Genomic DNA, 15,729 nt, shown 5'->3' on the forward strand with positions numbered 1-15,729 from the left:
TCATATTGGCATTACAATAGTCATTTATAGAAACACAACAGCAAATGCAATAAAAACAAGTTACCCTTTTTTAAAATCTGAAATGAAAAGTATTTGATTTAAAAAAAATAGCAGTAGTTCATTTAAGGAATTAGTGTCTTCTGACAGACATTAAGAAATCGGATGTCAGTTTCCAAACACTTGATTAGCCAGGTCCAAAAGATCCTTGTGATTTGGAGAGGGCCACATTCTTCATGTACACTTTTTCCAAAAGTTTATAGTTTGCAACGTTTCTTAGTTTTGTGTCCTTCACATCAGCTGTAGGCAATGCCAACGTCTCCCAGAGCCACATTTTTAAATGAGGGTCTTCTTTCTGACATGTGCAGGAGACATCCTACTCATTTCCACAGAAATAAACTGTAAGCAGTTTTGTTAGCTTAGCAGCTCCAGTTCAGAGTTCTGTTTCTCAGTGTGTACACATGGTGCAACCATCATAGACTAGATTCTTTGGGAGGAAAGTCAACATTTGTCACCATTGTGACCACTGTTACAATGTCCTCTGTAGTAATGATATTTGTTAGTCTTTGCATCTGGGTAATTCTTTCACCTACACACCCAGCTGATAACCTGGCTTCTGCATCGTGATCCCAACATTCTTCTATTGTCTCACAGAGCATTGCCATTCCCTGAAAAGAAAAAAACATATTCAAACCAGAGCTTTTTGTTGTTGCCCATGTAACTATCAGGAAACAGAATAAAATTCAATAAGAAACAGCTGTTTCTGTGGGTTATTAAAAAATGCTTTAATTAGCAAAATGATATAGTCAATAATCACTTGAACTATACTGTGTACAGTAAAATGAAGAAAAGAACAAAGAACTAGGTGTGTTTTTTTTTTTTACCCCAGACTCTCACTGCAGGGAACTAATATTTTTAATCCCAAAAAATCACTTCATAATCCAGGTCATCCCAATATTAAACTCGTGAACTAGATTTAAAGCTAAGGCTAAACAGAGACCGGTCCATTTTTGTTTTTTTTCTTAGTTATTAGTATTCCTAGCTTTCAATTAAATAAGATAAAAGAAAAGAGGTATTCTTAAACTCAGCCTTCTACTCCCAAAGCAGAAGACTAAAACAGTAAAAAAAACTGGGTGCTTCGCTCTTTACAATGGTATCCCTAGGAAAGTAGGGCCCCCACCAATCCACAGAGCCCAACACCCCATTCCTGAGAAAGTCCTGGAAGGCCTCAGTAGTACACAGACACGGCTCTAATTCTACTATAATACAGAATATCTTGCACGAACACTACCTCCTAGAAGAACAGGAAACATGCAGATATATACATCATTCCTCTAAAAGTATTTTATTGGCATTTCAAATGAAAAGGTAACTCACAGCATGTTTCTGCCAATAATCTCTTAAAACAGGCCTCTTTTTTTTATGTACAACAACTTCCTGCATGTCCTCAAGAGATGGATGCTGGCCAATTTCCTCCTCAAATGGCAACATGTACTCATCCACAGGTCCTAAAATTAAGGAAGGACGGGAGGCAGGGAAGAAAGGTTTTAATTCAAAGTCTTTTATGACGTCCAAACTGCAACAAAATTTTCAAAATATACTCTACCACCTTTACCCAGCTGTTATATGCCATGACAGGAGCAAAATGAACTCACAATTTGTACTTTACAACCCAAACTCCAATTTAGAAGTAATCAAAGCTATGATTTTGTATGTAACCCCTTTAAGAACTACACTGGGACCCATGGTGGTGGAAAATGGGCACTGGTGGAGGGATGCGTGTTTGATCATTGTATAATTGAAACCCAAGCACAAAAATTTGTAAATCTACAACTGTACCTCATGGTGTTTCACTAATAAAAATTTTAAAAAAGAAAAAAGTTACACCTAAAAAAAAAACTACATAGAGGGGAATGGTGGGGCAAGGTGGTTATAAACTTCCTGTATGAAGAGTGTCTTATGTCCATATGCATATATGGAAACCATCAAAACTTGTAAATAAAGGATAAAGTATCCCTTTCAGAAACAACTTTTTTTTTTTTCAGATCAGGCTGTAAAGAGGCTGCTTCATCTCTGAAGACCTTGAGTTTAATATGTTATAATCATCTTTATTCTATGGTATCTGCCCCCTTCTATCCCTCTCTCCTACCCACGAAAGAGTGCCAAAAATACATTTCCGTTTTTGAAAAGAGCCACATAATCTCCCAAAAGGGTTCCCAACATGTCAAAATGTGCCTTCAAAGATTGGATTTCTTAAGCATTTTTTTCCCTTAGCCCTAACCAAAAAAATAGGAAAAATGCGGCTAATCTTTAACAATATGTGATGAGCACTTGTCCTAACCTAATCTTCACATAGTAAAAGTAGCATTATCTCCATTTTACAGGTAAATGAAGCTCAGATAACTTACACAATTGGGCATTATGGAAAGTCATACAAATGTTAAATAGTAGAACTGGAATTTGAATCTAACTGACAGTCTGTGCTTTTAATCACTGTACTTGTCCTCCAACAACCCCCCTCCCCTTTGCTGGTAAGTAATCAACAATTCCAGCAACAAGGTATGTCTGCATATAGACATAACCTTACACAAGATCTTGAAATGTATCAAGTAATCCTAGATAAAATGTTATAAACCGGGAATCCTGAAGCTAATCTAACTCAACCCTCTCTAGATGCAAGAACACTTAATGTCTGCACAGCTCCTACTTGAGCATTTCCAGTCACGGAATACTAACATGCTAGGAGCGATAGCATAGCGGGTAGGGCATTTGCCCAGCAAGCTACCAAGAGTATTACACCCGCAGAGCAAAGCCTGGCAAGCTACCCGTGACATATCTGATACGCCAAAACCAGTAACAAGTCTCACAATGGAGAGGTTACTGGTGCCCGCTCAAGAAAATCGATGAAGAAGGGGAGGACAGTGACAGTCACAGTGAAGGTATCTGTTTAATCTTCACTACACAGGATGGTTCACAAGTCAGTTGCACTGGCATTGTCTGATAGCTGTTAGGAAACATAAAAATCCATCCAAATCTATGGGGCCAGAATCTGAACTGTAATGTAATTCCCACCCAAGAGTACGGTACGTACCACTGAAATATAATGATACTGAATTAAACCAATGATAATCATTCATAAATTTTTGTTTTGGAGGAAAAACACAGCTGTGTTCTGGGTTCCTTCTAGCTCTGCCCTCTGGGATCACTCCTAGTGGGGCTTCAGGGATTATATGTGATGCTGGTGATCGGACCCAGGTCAGCCACATTTGTAAGGCAAGTGCCCTACTCACTGAACTATCTCTCCAGACCCAATTCTTTTTCTATTAGAACTTCCTAATAATCCCACTCTCCTGCACAAAATCTTTCCTAGTCCTCTTAAGTACCAAACCCCCTTACATTTTCATACCAACTCCCTTATATTTTCTAAGGATTATATTATCCCAAAACATGTACTAAATGCCTACCTAGCAATACTGAGGCTAGATAAATCCCATTTACTTATTCTAGAGCTAACTGCCCAGTGTATACTGCTTAAGGATACAACCCTCTGACATCACTATAACACATAATCCAATAGTTTGGAGGATTAATAAGGTTATTAGAAACTATACTTTCTTCTATCTGCCACATTTCTGTTTCCATGAAATGGAAACTTATATTCTATAAATATAATTTGAGCAAAAATACGAAGAACAGTGTATTCTTCTATAGATTTCTAAGATATGCTTTAATCTTTCTTAGGTTCTGAGTCCAAGTCACACCACATACTCAATCTTAAAGAGAAATTATGTGCAAGCATCCTCTACTAAATTCTGATCTTTTGAAACTTGCAAAAGTTTTTAGACAACTATAAATTTTTTTAAAAAATGCTAATTTACACATTTGTTTCAGAGGAAGCTTGTCTTATAGACTAATATTTGGAGAAAGCATTGTTACTGAACAGAGCAGAAACCTTTTAAGGAGGACTAAAGACAAAATACCTAAAACATATTCATAATTTTGTCATATTAGGAAAGCAGTAAATAATTTGTGCAAACATTATTAGGTCTTGCACATGGAATTATCAAGAAAAAGGTGGCTATGCTAGGAAACGTAATGAATACTGACAATAATATCTATGTAGATCACACTTTTAAAGCAGTAAGCAAGCAGTATTTAACCAAAGCTCATAAACGTATACTCACAGTTCTGTGTGATGAACAACAGAATACAAAACCAATCTGAGCAATGGCTTTCAACCTTCTTTTACACCTTGGACCAGTAACTGAAAGCCACTGCATTAAAGAGTATATGCTGGTATCCCCAGAGTGCTAAACAAACTCCAAGTGTCCTGGAAAGCAGTTCTCTGACTCATAATTTCCTCTCTCACAGGAGTTTCTTCAGGGCCTGGAGGCAGGACCCATGCAACCTAATCAAAGTGTCATGCCTCTCCCTAAATCTGCATCAGTTTCAAATGTAAGTTTACTATTTAAAGCTCAAAGTTAAAAAAAATAGGCAACTTAATTTCTACTTAAATTTTGGGATTTTTATTCCTCATCTGTAAAATAAATAATAGCTACCTCCAAAGTTATTTTAAATAATCTAAGATCTAGAAAAACATCTGACAATAGTGTTTTTGCTTTAATGTTTCCCCCCACACACACACGTATTTTAGCAGTAAAACCTCCTCTTGCCTTACCCATCTCATGGCTTCTGAATTCTCTTTAAATTATAATTTCTTAAAGGCTATTTTTCTTAAGTTTTATTTTAAAGTACTATGAGTATAATCATCTCTTTCATATGTGTTTAAGAGCATTAAACATTCATAATATTTAAAAACATTTTTTCCCTTACCATCTGCAGCGGTACAGCGAGAAGCCAGTTCCCACAGGACTAATCCCATGGCATACATATCTATCCTCAAAAATGCATCCCTTTGGAAGTTTATAGCACCCTCTAATACTTCTGGAGCCATATATCTCCGGGTACCAACCTGAAAAAGATGGTGAAAGCAAAGAGTAGTGACCCATTACTTTTATTATTTGTAGTAAGAATACAAACCAAATGTGGCCTGATATTTAATAAATTTTGGCAAGAGGGTATAGAATTAAGCAGAATTTTATTCCATTTCAAATAACACAATAGCCAGTATATTTAAAAAAGTATATTTAAAAAAGCACAAGGATCCATCAGTAGAAACTATTTAAAGAAAACTATGCAGATCTTTAAAGAACAAGGTAAATTTGTAAGGGATTATATGGAACAATTTTGGAAAGCACTGCACAAAGTATCTGAATAATACTCTAAACAGGAAGTAACAAGTCAGTATGCTAAGATCTTTTCTTAGTATGGTACATATGCCAAGACAGGTTGAGAACTCCCGCTAATTCATTTTTGGAAATATTTACAAAAAAAAAAAAGGTCAGTGGGGAGTAGAATAAAGAAAAAAGCTCTATAATTCTCAATCGTACCTGTGCATACTATTTAAAATGTAACTTTAAAAAACACACTTTTAAAGAGTTTTCTTTCCCTGAACTAGAAAAAACTAAAATATAAAACATACAAAGAAGTAGCCAAGCAAGAATGGATAAACTTTCAACAATCTGTACAAAATCCAAGTACTTACTCGTGAATTCTCTCTTTATGTCCTTTATTTATATCCATCTCTAACAATTTGGTACTTCTTAGTAACATAACTATGGTTACTAAGCTCACTCTGGTTGTTGCTTGACAACATTCATATATGAATATGTTTTTCTTTTTATGGGGCAGGGGGGATGGTTTTGGTTCCAATGGTGCTCAAGGATCACTCCTAGCAAGGCTTGGGGGATCATATGCAAAGCTAGGGATTGAACCTGGGTCAACTACATACAAAGCAAGCAAACTACCCACTATACTATCACTCTAGCCCTATAAATTCTTTAATTGTTGAGAAATAACTGGATGGCTCACTATCTAGTTGAGAAGGTTCAAGTTGCAGCCCTGGTACTTCCATAAAGATCCATACTATGTGACTGCTGTGTTCTCTAGAAGTTGAACAATTTTCTGAGCGTGGCATAACTATTCCATGCTTTAATTTTATTAAAAGAATCCCAAAAATGCAAGTTTTTAATTAACTTAAAAACTATGTAGGGGCTAGAATGATAGCACAGCGGGTAAGGCATTTGCCTTGCATGCGGTCAGCCCAGGTTCGATTCCAAGCATCTCATATGGTCCCCCGAGCACTGGCAGGAGTAATTCCTGAGTGTATGAGCCAGGAGTAAACCCTGTACATTGCCATGTATGACCCAAAAAACAAACAAAAAAAAGAAGGAAAAAAGATGCAGCTCTTGCTTTTTTGGCAGAATTTTTTTGCTATTTCAATCATATTTATCATAAACAGTATGTACCTACTTTTCTCCTAAAGATAACTCTAACATACAAGTATTTCTTTTACTATAAAATTGTTTTTTAACTACTTTTTAAATGATATATTTCTTCTCCTATAAAAGATAATACATGAAAATATTATCCCTTCAGTGTTTGTTCTTTGTGATAATATAATTAGATGTGCATTCTGAAATTTTTCAAATTCAAGGACCCACCACTCAAAGTTATTTTTACTTCATCACATAAAGTAACTGTGATGGTATTAAGAAAGTCTTCAAGTTTTTTCCTTAAAAACAACAGGGAAAAAGAGAGAGAAGAAAGAGGGAGGGGGGAAAGAGACAGAGAGAGAAGAAAAATCCACAGAAGCAGTTAAGAGGAGTGGGGGAGTAGTGGGGGGTGGGATGGTGGTAGAGGGAAACTGGGAACACTGTGGTGGGAAATGTGCACTGGTGAATGAGTAGGTGTTAGAACATTGTATGACTAAAACCCAATCATGAGCAACTTTATAACTGTGTATTTCACAGTGATTCAATTAAAATATTTTTTAAAAGAACAACAAAACTACAGGATTATGAGGTATTCAACAGATTGAGCTGTCCCCAAATTTAGTCTTGAATGTAATACTCAGAAATTTATCCCCAGGCTTCCTACGAACATGCCCATCCCACAAATATTATCCACAAAACTTCCCTTGGAACCAAAATGTTTTGGCATCAAGTTTTCCATAGAGATATGACTGCTAGCCAACTGAATTCTTAAAACTGTTAGTGGCATCAAAATGTGTTACGCCATGATTCTTTAATAACTGTGTTTTGGGATTAAGGCGATTAGCCAAGGGCCTGGGGAATCGTTGCCCAGCATGACCACCAGGAGTAATAAGAAACACTAGGCACAGCCCAAAAACCAAGATAAATTTATAAATATGTTCTCAGAGGACAACAGGAAATACTAAAGGGTAAAAAAAAAAAAAACCTAACAAAGGATCATATAATTTATAAGGGGATGGAGAGACAGTACAGTGTGGCTGTACGAGGCATGTGACTGGTCAGTTCAATCATCATTTGGTCTCCAAGCCCTGTCAGGACTGATCCCTGAGTGCAGAGCCAAGAGCCCTGAACAGCACTGAGTGTGGGCCAAAATTCCAAAAACAAACCAAAAAAAAAAAGCTACGAAAATAATTTATAGTATTTAGAATATGAAAAATGAACATTCTAAAAAACCTGAATTAGTTTTGCAAAAGTCAATACGACTTTTCAGGTCAGTTTTTCATAATTAAAGATGATCCTGCAGGAGTAAAAAAACTTTTTCTAACCTCACATTTCCAAAATTGAAATGCATGAATGATTTTCTCTGTTCTACCAATATGTCTTTGAGCATATCTTGACTATAACTCACTAGTGCTCTCTGCTCTGAAGAAAAGCTATAAATTGATTAAACAATTAATAAAACAATAAAGATAACAGAACTATAGTGGGGGAGTTACAGAGAGTTGATCTTAATATACTGCAGCACAAGTTGCACTGATTCATTCTTAAGATTGAAATGAAAGAATTAGGAAAGAAAAAAAAACTACTATGTAAAGATTAGAAACTACCAAACAGAAAGGTCATATGTGTTAACTCCAATGTATTAGAGTTTGTTTGGATTTTCTATTTAGGTTTGGGGCCACACCCAGTGGTGCTCAGGCACTACTTCCCCCTCACTGCTCAGAGATCATGCCCCTGTCGTGCGCCAATGTTCCTGTAACCATGAAGTGCAAGGGGTCAAATCTGGGTCTTCTGCATGCAAAGCACAAACATTAGTCCTCTGAGTTGACTCCATGGAAAGGCTGTTTTATGAACTGTTAATCTAAATGACTTGAGGTCTTTCACTACCATATTAAAAAAAAATAATCCTCAAGGCCGAATTGACAGCAGGTACTGCATTTGCCTTACACCAGGTAGACCCAAATTCAATCCAAGCATCCATAGTCTCCTGAGCATCACCAGGAGTAATTTCTGCATGCAGAGCCAAGAGTAACCCCTGAGCATCACCAGGTGTGACCCCCCAAAAAGAAAGAAAATCCTCAGCAAAATTAGCATATTACTTTTAAGAGTCCATTTAGACTAAATTTTTATAAAATAACCAACACTTGAGGGCCAGAGAGATAGTAGAGTGGGTAAAGCACTTGCTTGCAAGCTCCTGACCCAGGCTCAATCCTGGGCACCACATATGGTCCCCCAAAGCCTGCTAAGAGTGATCCTTGAGTGCAGAGGAAGGGATAAGCACCAGGTATTGCCTCTATATACATACATACATACATACATATATATATATATATACACACACACACACATATGGGCTGGAACGATAGCACAGTGGGTAGGGCATTTGCCTTGCAAGCAGCCAACATGGCCGACACGAGTTTGATTCCTTCGCCCATCTCGGAGAGCCCGGCAAGCTACTAAGAGTATCTCACCCGCAAGCCTGGCAAGCTACTCGCGATGTATTCGATATGCCAAAAACAGTAACAAGTGTCACAATGGAGATGTTACTGGGCCCGCTCAAGCAAATCGATGAACAACGGGAGGGCAGTGACAGTGATAATCTTTACACAGTAGTTTTTTGACCACTAAAGAAATTTTAAAGAATTCAATTCAAATATGGCTAAGGAAATAAGTAACATTTTTTCTTAGTTTTTATAGTTACCATCCTTACCTGTCCATGGGTATCACCTGCAGATTTGCCAGCCTCAAACTTCAATGCCAATCCAAAGTCAGCAATGCAAGCTGTCAGATTGTTTTTCAACAGCACATTTTTACTTTTGATGTCCCTTGCAAACAGAAAGAAAACATTCAAATTGAGTCTAAACAAGCTATCTTTTTAAATATTTAGTTAAAGATTGAGATTATGTAAGAATACATGAACGAATACTATGAAATACAGAGAAAGAGATAGGAGAAAAGAGCTTAAGCAAATTCTCTGTATAGCCTGAAGCGCAATGACAAATTCTTATTCATAACATGGATAGAGAAGTTCTTCTCTGCAAGGCAGCTTTATAAAAAAGCTGCATTTCCAAAAATACTACAAGTCTACATGTTATTTATTTTTTTCTAACAATCATAAAACTGCCTTTGTTTTTAGAATAACAGAAAGATTTCTGAGTTTGTAGTTAAACCAAAATTAAAAATCCACTTCACACCCTACCGAGGCCACCAGTTGCCCCCCACGAGCGGCTCTCCAGCACGGCCACAGCCCCAGAAGCACAATGACCTAATGCAGAACCCAGCAGCTTGGAGCAGAAAAGTGAAAGGACTATGCGTTAATCCAGGCAATCATTTCTGCCCAGAGGGGAAAGGGTGTTGCTCCCTTCCGCCCTCCTCCCTCTGGAAAGAAAGATGGCGGCCACATGGGAGCCTTGTGGACAGCAGGTATGAGCCGGGGGTGTGGGGGCGACTAAAACCTCATGGGTCGGGGGGCGTTCCGGTCCGTCCTTCACGCCCTACCGAGGTCACCAGTTGCCCCCCGCGAGCGGCTCTCCAGCACGGCCATGGCCCCAGAAGCACAAGGACTTAATGCAGAACCCAGCAGCTTGGAGCAGAAAAGTGAACGGACTATGCGTTGATCCAGCCCATCAAGTCTGCCGGAGGGGAAAGGGTGTTGCCCCATTCGCCCTCTCCTCTCTGGAAAGAAAGATGGTGGCCACATGGGAGCCTTGTGGACAGCAGGTATGAGCCGGGAGTGTGGGGGCGACTAAAGCCTCATGGGAAGGGGGGCGGTTCGCTCCGCCCTTCACGCCCTACCGAGGCCACCGGTTGCCCCCCGCGAGCGGCTCTCCAGCACGGCCACGACTCCAGAACACAGAAACCAATTTCTTAACTATCTGACTTTCAGTAGAAATACTTCCAGGGTCAATAGGTAAAATAGCAGAAATCCAAAACCAACATTTAATTCTTGAAACCAGCTGTAGAAAGCAAATCACTTCACAATGCTTTTTCAGCATGTCTGATTTGGGGGGGGGGGGGGGTAAACTCTAAATAATAGTGGTGAATCTTTTATTGAAACAATGAATCTAATCAAAGCAGATAGAGTATTAACTAGAATTCATCTGCCTCACAGGGACGGGGAGGGGTGGGGGGTGGGGTTTTATTGGGGTTCTTCATGGTAAAAAATAAGTATTGGTAAAGGGAAATGTGTTTGATATTTGCATGACTGAGACATAAACCTGAAAGCTTTGTAACCTTTCCCACATGATTCAATAAATAAAAAAAATAAATAAAAATAAATAAAAATAAAAACCGTAAAAAAAAAAGAAAAAGAAAAATCCAAATGAAATAATTTCCAAATAATAGCTGAACTGAGGTATTCTGATTACTTTTTATAATAGTCTGTTTTACTGATTCTTATATTTATCAACCAATCTGGCTGTTATTCAAACATCTCTAAAAATAAATAATAAAAATTTTGTAATAAATATGAGTTTTTCCAGCTACATCTTGGCATTCTGAAGAGAAATCATTTTACGCCAATAAGCTCTTTCTTTCTAACCTTAACTGGCTCATTTTAGAAAGTACTATAATCTAACTGTATATTATGCCACTAAAAGTAGTCTATGTGTACAGTCACAGATCAAGAAAAGGGCAGAGGAGGTAGAAGACGACATCATAAAAACCAATCAGCTTTAGGCTTAAAAGATTTTTAGAGCCTTACCCCTATAATCTTTGGGGTTTCCATCTCTACAGAACTAGATAGAGCAACCAAAAAATACAAGAAGTGGCAGTTACACTGTATGTAGGAAGGTGAGAAAAAAAGGCAGCTATTTCTGATGTAGAAATCATTTAAGTTTGAAAAAACAGTCTATCTTAGTGTTGAACTGAAAGTAATGCTTCACAGAAAACTTGGTAGCAGTCAATTAAATGACTGTTTAATGAATGGCTTTGTATACCTGGGCACGATAGCACAGCGGTAGGGCGTTTGCCTTGCACGCAGCCAGCCCGGCAGAGCCAGGTTCGATTCCTCCGCCCCTCTCGGAGAGCCTGGCAAGCTACCGAGAGTATCTCGCCCGCTCGGCAGAGCCTGGCAAGCTACCCGTGACGTATTCAATATGCCAAACACAGTAACAACAAGTCTCAAAAAGGAGACGTTACTGGGCCCGCTCGAGCAAATCAATGAACAATGGAAGGACAGTGTTTGTTTGTTTGTTGTATACCTACTTTTAAAGCAATCATCTTTAAATTGAATACAGATGTTAAGCTAATTCCAATGTTTAAGTAAGTTATAGGTAAAAACAAATGTGAATCGAATGTTTAAGAAATCATTTTCTCTTTTCAAAGTACATCAATTGTTGGTTCCAAGTATCAATTATTTTTTCTCGCCCATCCTTCCATCCCCCAACCCTCACAGAAAAAGGCAATTTAGTAAACCCATTGTTCTGATGATACCTCTCTTCCACCTTAGCTCAGGTAAACATCATTAAGTCCTTCAAAATACAAGCAAAGAATACTTAGTCTCTTCTTAATCACCTCCCCTTATAACTACATATAATCACCTTGAAAGTTCTGAGACTAAAAATAATGCTCATGATAGGAAAATATACTTGCAAGCACGTATGTGGTTGACTGGGAATAGCACCCAGGGTCTCACATATGCAAGGCATGCAGTCTATCAATGTACGACATCCCCACATCTTCATTCTCACCATGCTTTCAAAAATGAGACAAATGAAAGCTGATAATTAAATTTTCCTAATGATGTTAAGTATATACATCAGCTACAATACTTCGTGGCTAGTTAAAAGATCATAAAAGTCAAATGACTCAGAATTGATTAGATAACTAGGAGAAAAATTAATTTTGTCAAATAATTACAAGTTTAAATAATAAATGTTATATGGGAAATAACATAAATTTAGCTCTACCTGTGAGATATGGCAGGTTTGTGGCCATCTTTTAGGCCAGGTATATCCTCATGTAAATATGCCAATCCTCTAGCCATTGTTTCTGCAATATGACACAATTCATTCCAAGAGACTACATTGGCCTTAAGAAAGTCTGAAAGCGAACCCTAAAGAAAAAGGGGAGGAGAAAAAACAACTTATGCTCTTGACAATATCAGCATGTACATGGAGACTTTTCTTTTTTCTAGTAAGACATTATAGAAGTCATTATATCTTTCCTTCCAATTATTTATTCAAAAAGTAATCTTTCTAGATTTGTTTAAATTTCACATTAATAAACATTTGACTAGAAGCAAATACCATTAATCTTTGAACAGTTGCTGCAATATTTCGAAAGCAAATTATCAATAGCTGAAAATCTGAAGTTCTAGAAAACATTTAAAAATATATACTAACTACAGAAACGTTTTTACTGACCTAGAACACAAAACTGAGAGCTATAAACGACAAAGAATCTTCCTCTAGAGCAACTGTTTCTATCTTTTTTACACAGCAGACCAGCACTAGTCGGTGGCTAAAACACTTTTGTAGAGATTATTATCTTCTTCCTTTTGACTGAAAATTAAGAGTAAAAGAATTTCTACTTGGCAATAATAAACTTGATTACCAAACAGATTACCAAATAGATTACCAATTACTTGGGCAATTGGCTATACAAAAATGAGTATCTGTATGAGGTAACTGGAACATAAGATTCAGGGGCAAAAGATAAGCATTATTTAGAGAACTGAGTGAAAAGTTACTATCATTTTTAAAAAATTATTTCTTAAAATGCTTTTATTTACAAATATAACCAACTATAGTAACATGCTATTCGCTACAATACTGGAGGATTTATAACCAGCACTGGGTGGGTTACATCATTTTTGATATTACTGAGTTAAAATGGAAAGTAATTTTACCTTTTCATGAAATGCTGTTATTAGCCAAAGATCCACATCAACACTGGTACCTCGTTTTTCTGCACCAATGAACTGTAATATATTCTCATGTTTCATTCCAGGCAAACTATATACTTCATATTCATTTTGCCATGACTGTTTGTCCTAGAGTTTAACAGAAAGAATACAAAGAACACAAGTAAATAAACTATGAGATTTCTCAAGTTCTAAAGAAAATTCGAAAACGCAAAAAACTACAAAATATTCTTTGGTTTTGTTCTGACCTGCTTTTTAAGTAAAGCTTTTAAAATAAAACTCTGATAATAATTAAGTTCATAACAACTGCCTGCCCTGCCCGATTCCCTCAAGAAATTCTTTTCTGTGTTGTGGTGTGTAAATACATGAGTTCATCAGAAATATGTGCTCCTGTTTTCTATAATGGGTGACACATTTTTATATACAAGTTAGTACTAAAGTATAATTTATAATGCCATGAAGTTACTTGTGTTACTGTTCAAAATAACCTTCCTGAAAGAGGATGTTCAGTAAAATGACTTGATCTGAAGAGAAAAACAGACTTTTTGGACTAACATTACATCAAACATTCTAAACACATGTTGGGAATATCCTACAAAATCAACTAGAGCCATGTGGTAGAGATACGCAATGCTATAATTTTAAAATGCCCTATGTTCACTTATCTCTGGAAGTGATCCATGAATACTGTGTATTTACTTATAAAGGATTAGTCACCTTTCATAATGAAAGGTTAATGAAAGTGGGAGGCACTAGGGCATACTAGTGAGGAGCCCTCTAGATCTAAATTACTAAAAACTTTTGGCAAGTTACATAATCATTCACTTTCCTCACAAGTAAAAGAGACAATGGTGTCTGTTTCACAGGACTGTTGTATTAAGATGCGCATCATGTAATGTACTCAATCTATAGTATAAATGAACCCTATTAGTAAACACTATTAGTGAAACCTAATTATTAGCAAACATTAAAGCATCTCTACCTGGTTTAACATCACTTAAATGTCCTCTAATTTTTAAGTTTCCTCATACAATGAAATAAGATCCCTGATCCTTTTTTTTGGGGGGGGGGCGGCAATTTTCTCTGAAAACTGTTATTTGCAGTATCTAAACTACTACCCAAAAGAAGGTAATAAATTTCTTTATAGACTCAAAGTAACAGTCTTTAAAGAGGTAAGAAAGCTAATAGTATCCAGGTAGCACTGTAGCAATGTCCTCCCTGTTGTTCATCGATTTCCTCCAGCAGGCAGCAGTAAAGTCTCCATTGTGAGACTTGTTGTTACTGTTTTTGGCATACCAAATACATCACGGGTAGCTTGCCAGGCTTCGCTGTGTGGGCAGGACACTCTCAGTAGCTTGCCAGACTCTCCTAGAGGGGTGGAGGAACTGAACCCGGGTCGGTCGCGTGCAAGGCAAACACCCTACCCGCTGTGCTATCACTCCAGCCCAGTTTTCAGGTAAGTTAAGACAAATAAATTGAGTGTACAGTATCTTTAGAATAAAGATCCAGCCTAGGTGCCTTGGTGCACTAATATAGCTACATTATCAAATCCATAGAGGATCTGAAGACCATGAAAAACATCAGCTTCAGAGGTAGAAAAGCAAGAGAAAGGGAGGAAGAAGTCAAAGATCTATACCACTTATGTAACAAATTAAAACCTAAGAACAACTCAAAGGTACTTTGGATCAGGATCTTTAAATCAGTCCCCTTTTAAAGAAAGACATTTCAATAATAAAACAATTTATTTGGAGATTTGATTCACTGGCTCTAAAAATTCACCAAAATCTAAAATGGTTACATATATTCAAAGCAGAACAAAAATTAATCCATTTTTATTAATTCATTTCTAATTTTTAATTAATTTCTCTAAACAGAAATTCTACAAACACTCTATACTTTCACTCTTCTGTTTACTTTTTCAACTAATGTCAATAAAATGTTACATTTGAATCACTCTAAAAATGTTTAAATTGAAATCCTCATCCTTCATTTAGCATTCCTATAGATATTTTATGGCAAAAGATATCTTTCTGTTCATTTACTGTGATGTCACCACTCCTAAGCAGGCATAATTATTGTATCAGTAATCCATTTCTCAGATTAAAAGGCAGACAAAAAAAAAAGTTCTGCTTTCCCTAATACCATAAAGAATCACCTTGAAACATATAGCTTTAAGTTTCCAGGTTGTTAAAATTACCTAGCCATTTGGATCTCTAAAAATATCTATAAAGATTAGAAAACTGCAATAAACATACCTGTATCGGAAATATTTTGACAGCCACATATTCATTGAGTAACTGGGCTTTCCAGACACAACCAAATCTTCCTCTTGCTTTCACTTCTAATAACTGCAGTGGTTTCAAACCTAGTAACGGAGAAGGTGGGGGTGGTCCTGGATCCTACAGATAAAAAGTAATAATGTATTAGGAGAGGCACACAAGACTTCTAATTCAAATTATGAGGGGAAAAAATATACTAAAGAATTGACAAAAATGGTAAAAACATATATGACATTAATTTTAATCTTACCAA

The 15,729-nt window shown here is 36.9% G+C and overlaps 1 protein-coding gene across 2 annotated transcripts in view; it reads right to left on the reverse strand.

The window, feature by feature from the left end:
• ACVR2A (activin A receptor type 2A) overlaps positions 1-15,729 on the reverse strand; it is a 103,409-nt gene continuing 87,680 nt past the window's right edge. For both annotated transcript variants that reach the window (XM_056117588.1, XM_056117587.1), the window contains 7 exons: positions 15,453-15,596; positions 13,183-13,326; positions 12,242-12,387; positions 9,043-9,157; positions 4,831-4,969; positions 1,375-1,505; positions 1-665 (listed from right to left, as the gene is read on the reverse strand). In XM_056117588.1, the coding sequence (XP_055973563.1) occupies positions 471-665; positions 1,375-1,505; positions 4,831-4,969; positions 9,043-9,157; positions 12,242-12,387; positions 13,183-13,326; positions 15,453-15,596 (1,014 nt within the window). In that variant the 3' untranslated portion in view covers positions 1-470. The remainder of the gene's footprint in view (positions 666-1,374; positions 1,506-4,830; positions 4,970-9,042; positions 9,158-12,241; positions 12,388-13,182; positions 13,327-15,452; positions 15,597-15,729) is intronic.

The sequence above is a fragment of the Sorex fumeus genome, unplaced genomic scaffold (genome assembly GCF_029834395.1).
Source record: "Sorex fumeus unplaced genomic scaffold, SorFum_2.1 ptg000035l, whole genome shotgun sequence".
NCBI lineage: Eukaryota > Metazoa > Chordata > Mammalia > Eulipotyphla > Soricidae > Sorex > Sorex fumeus.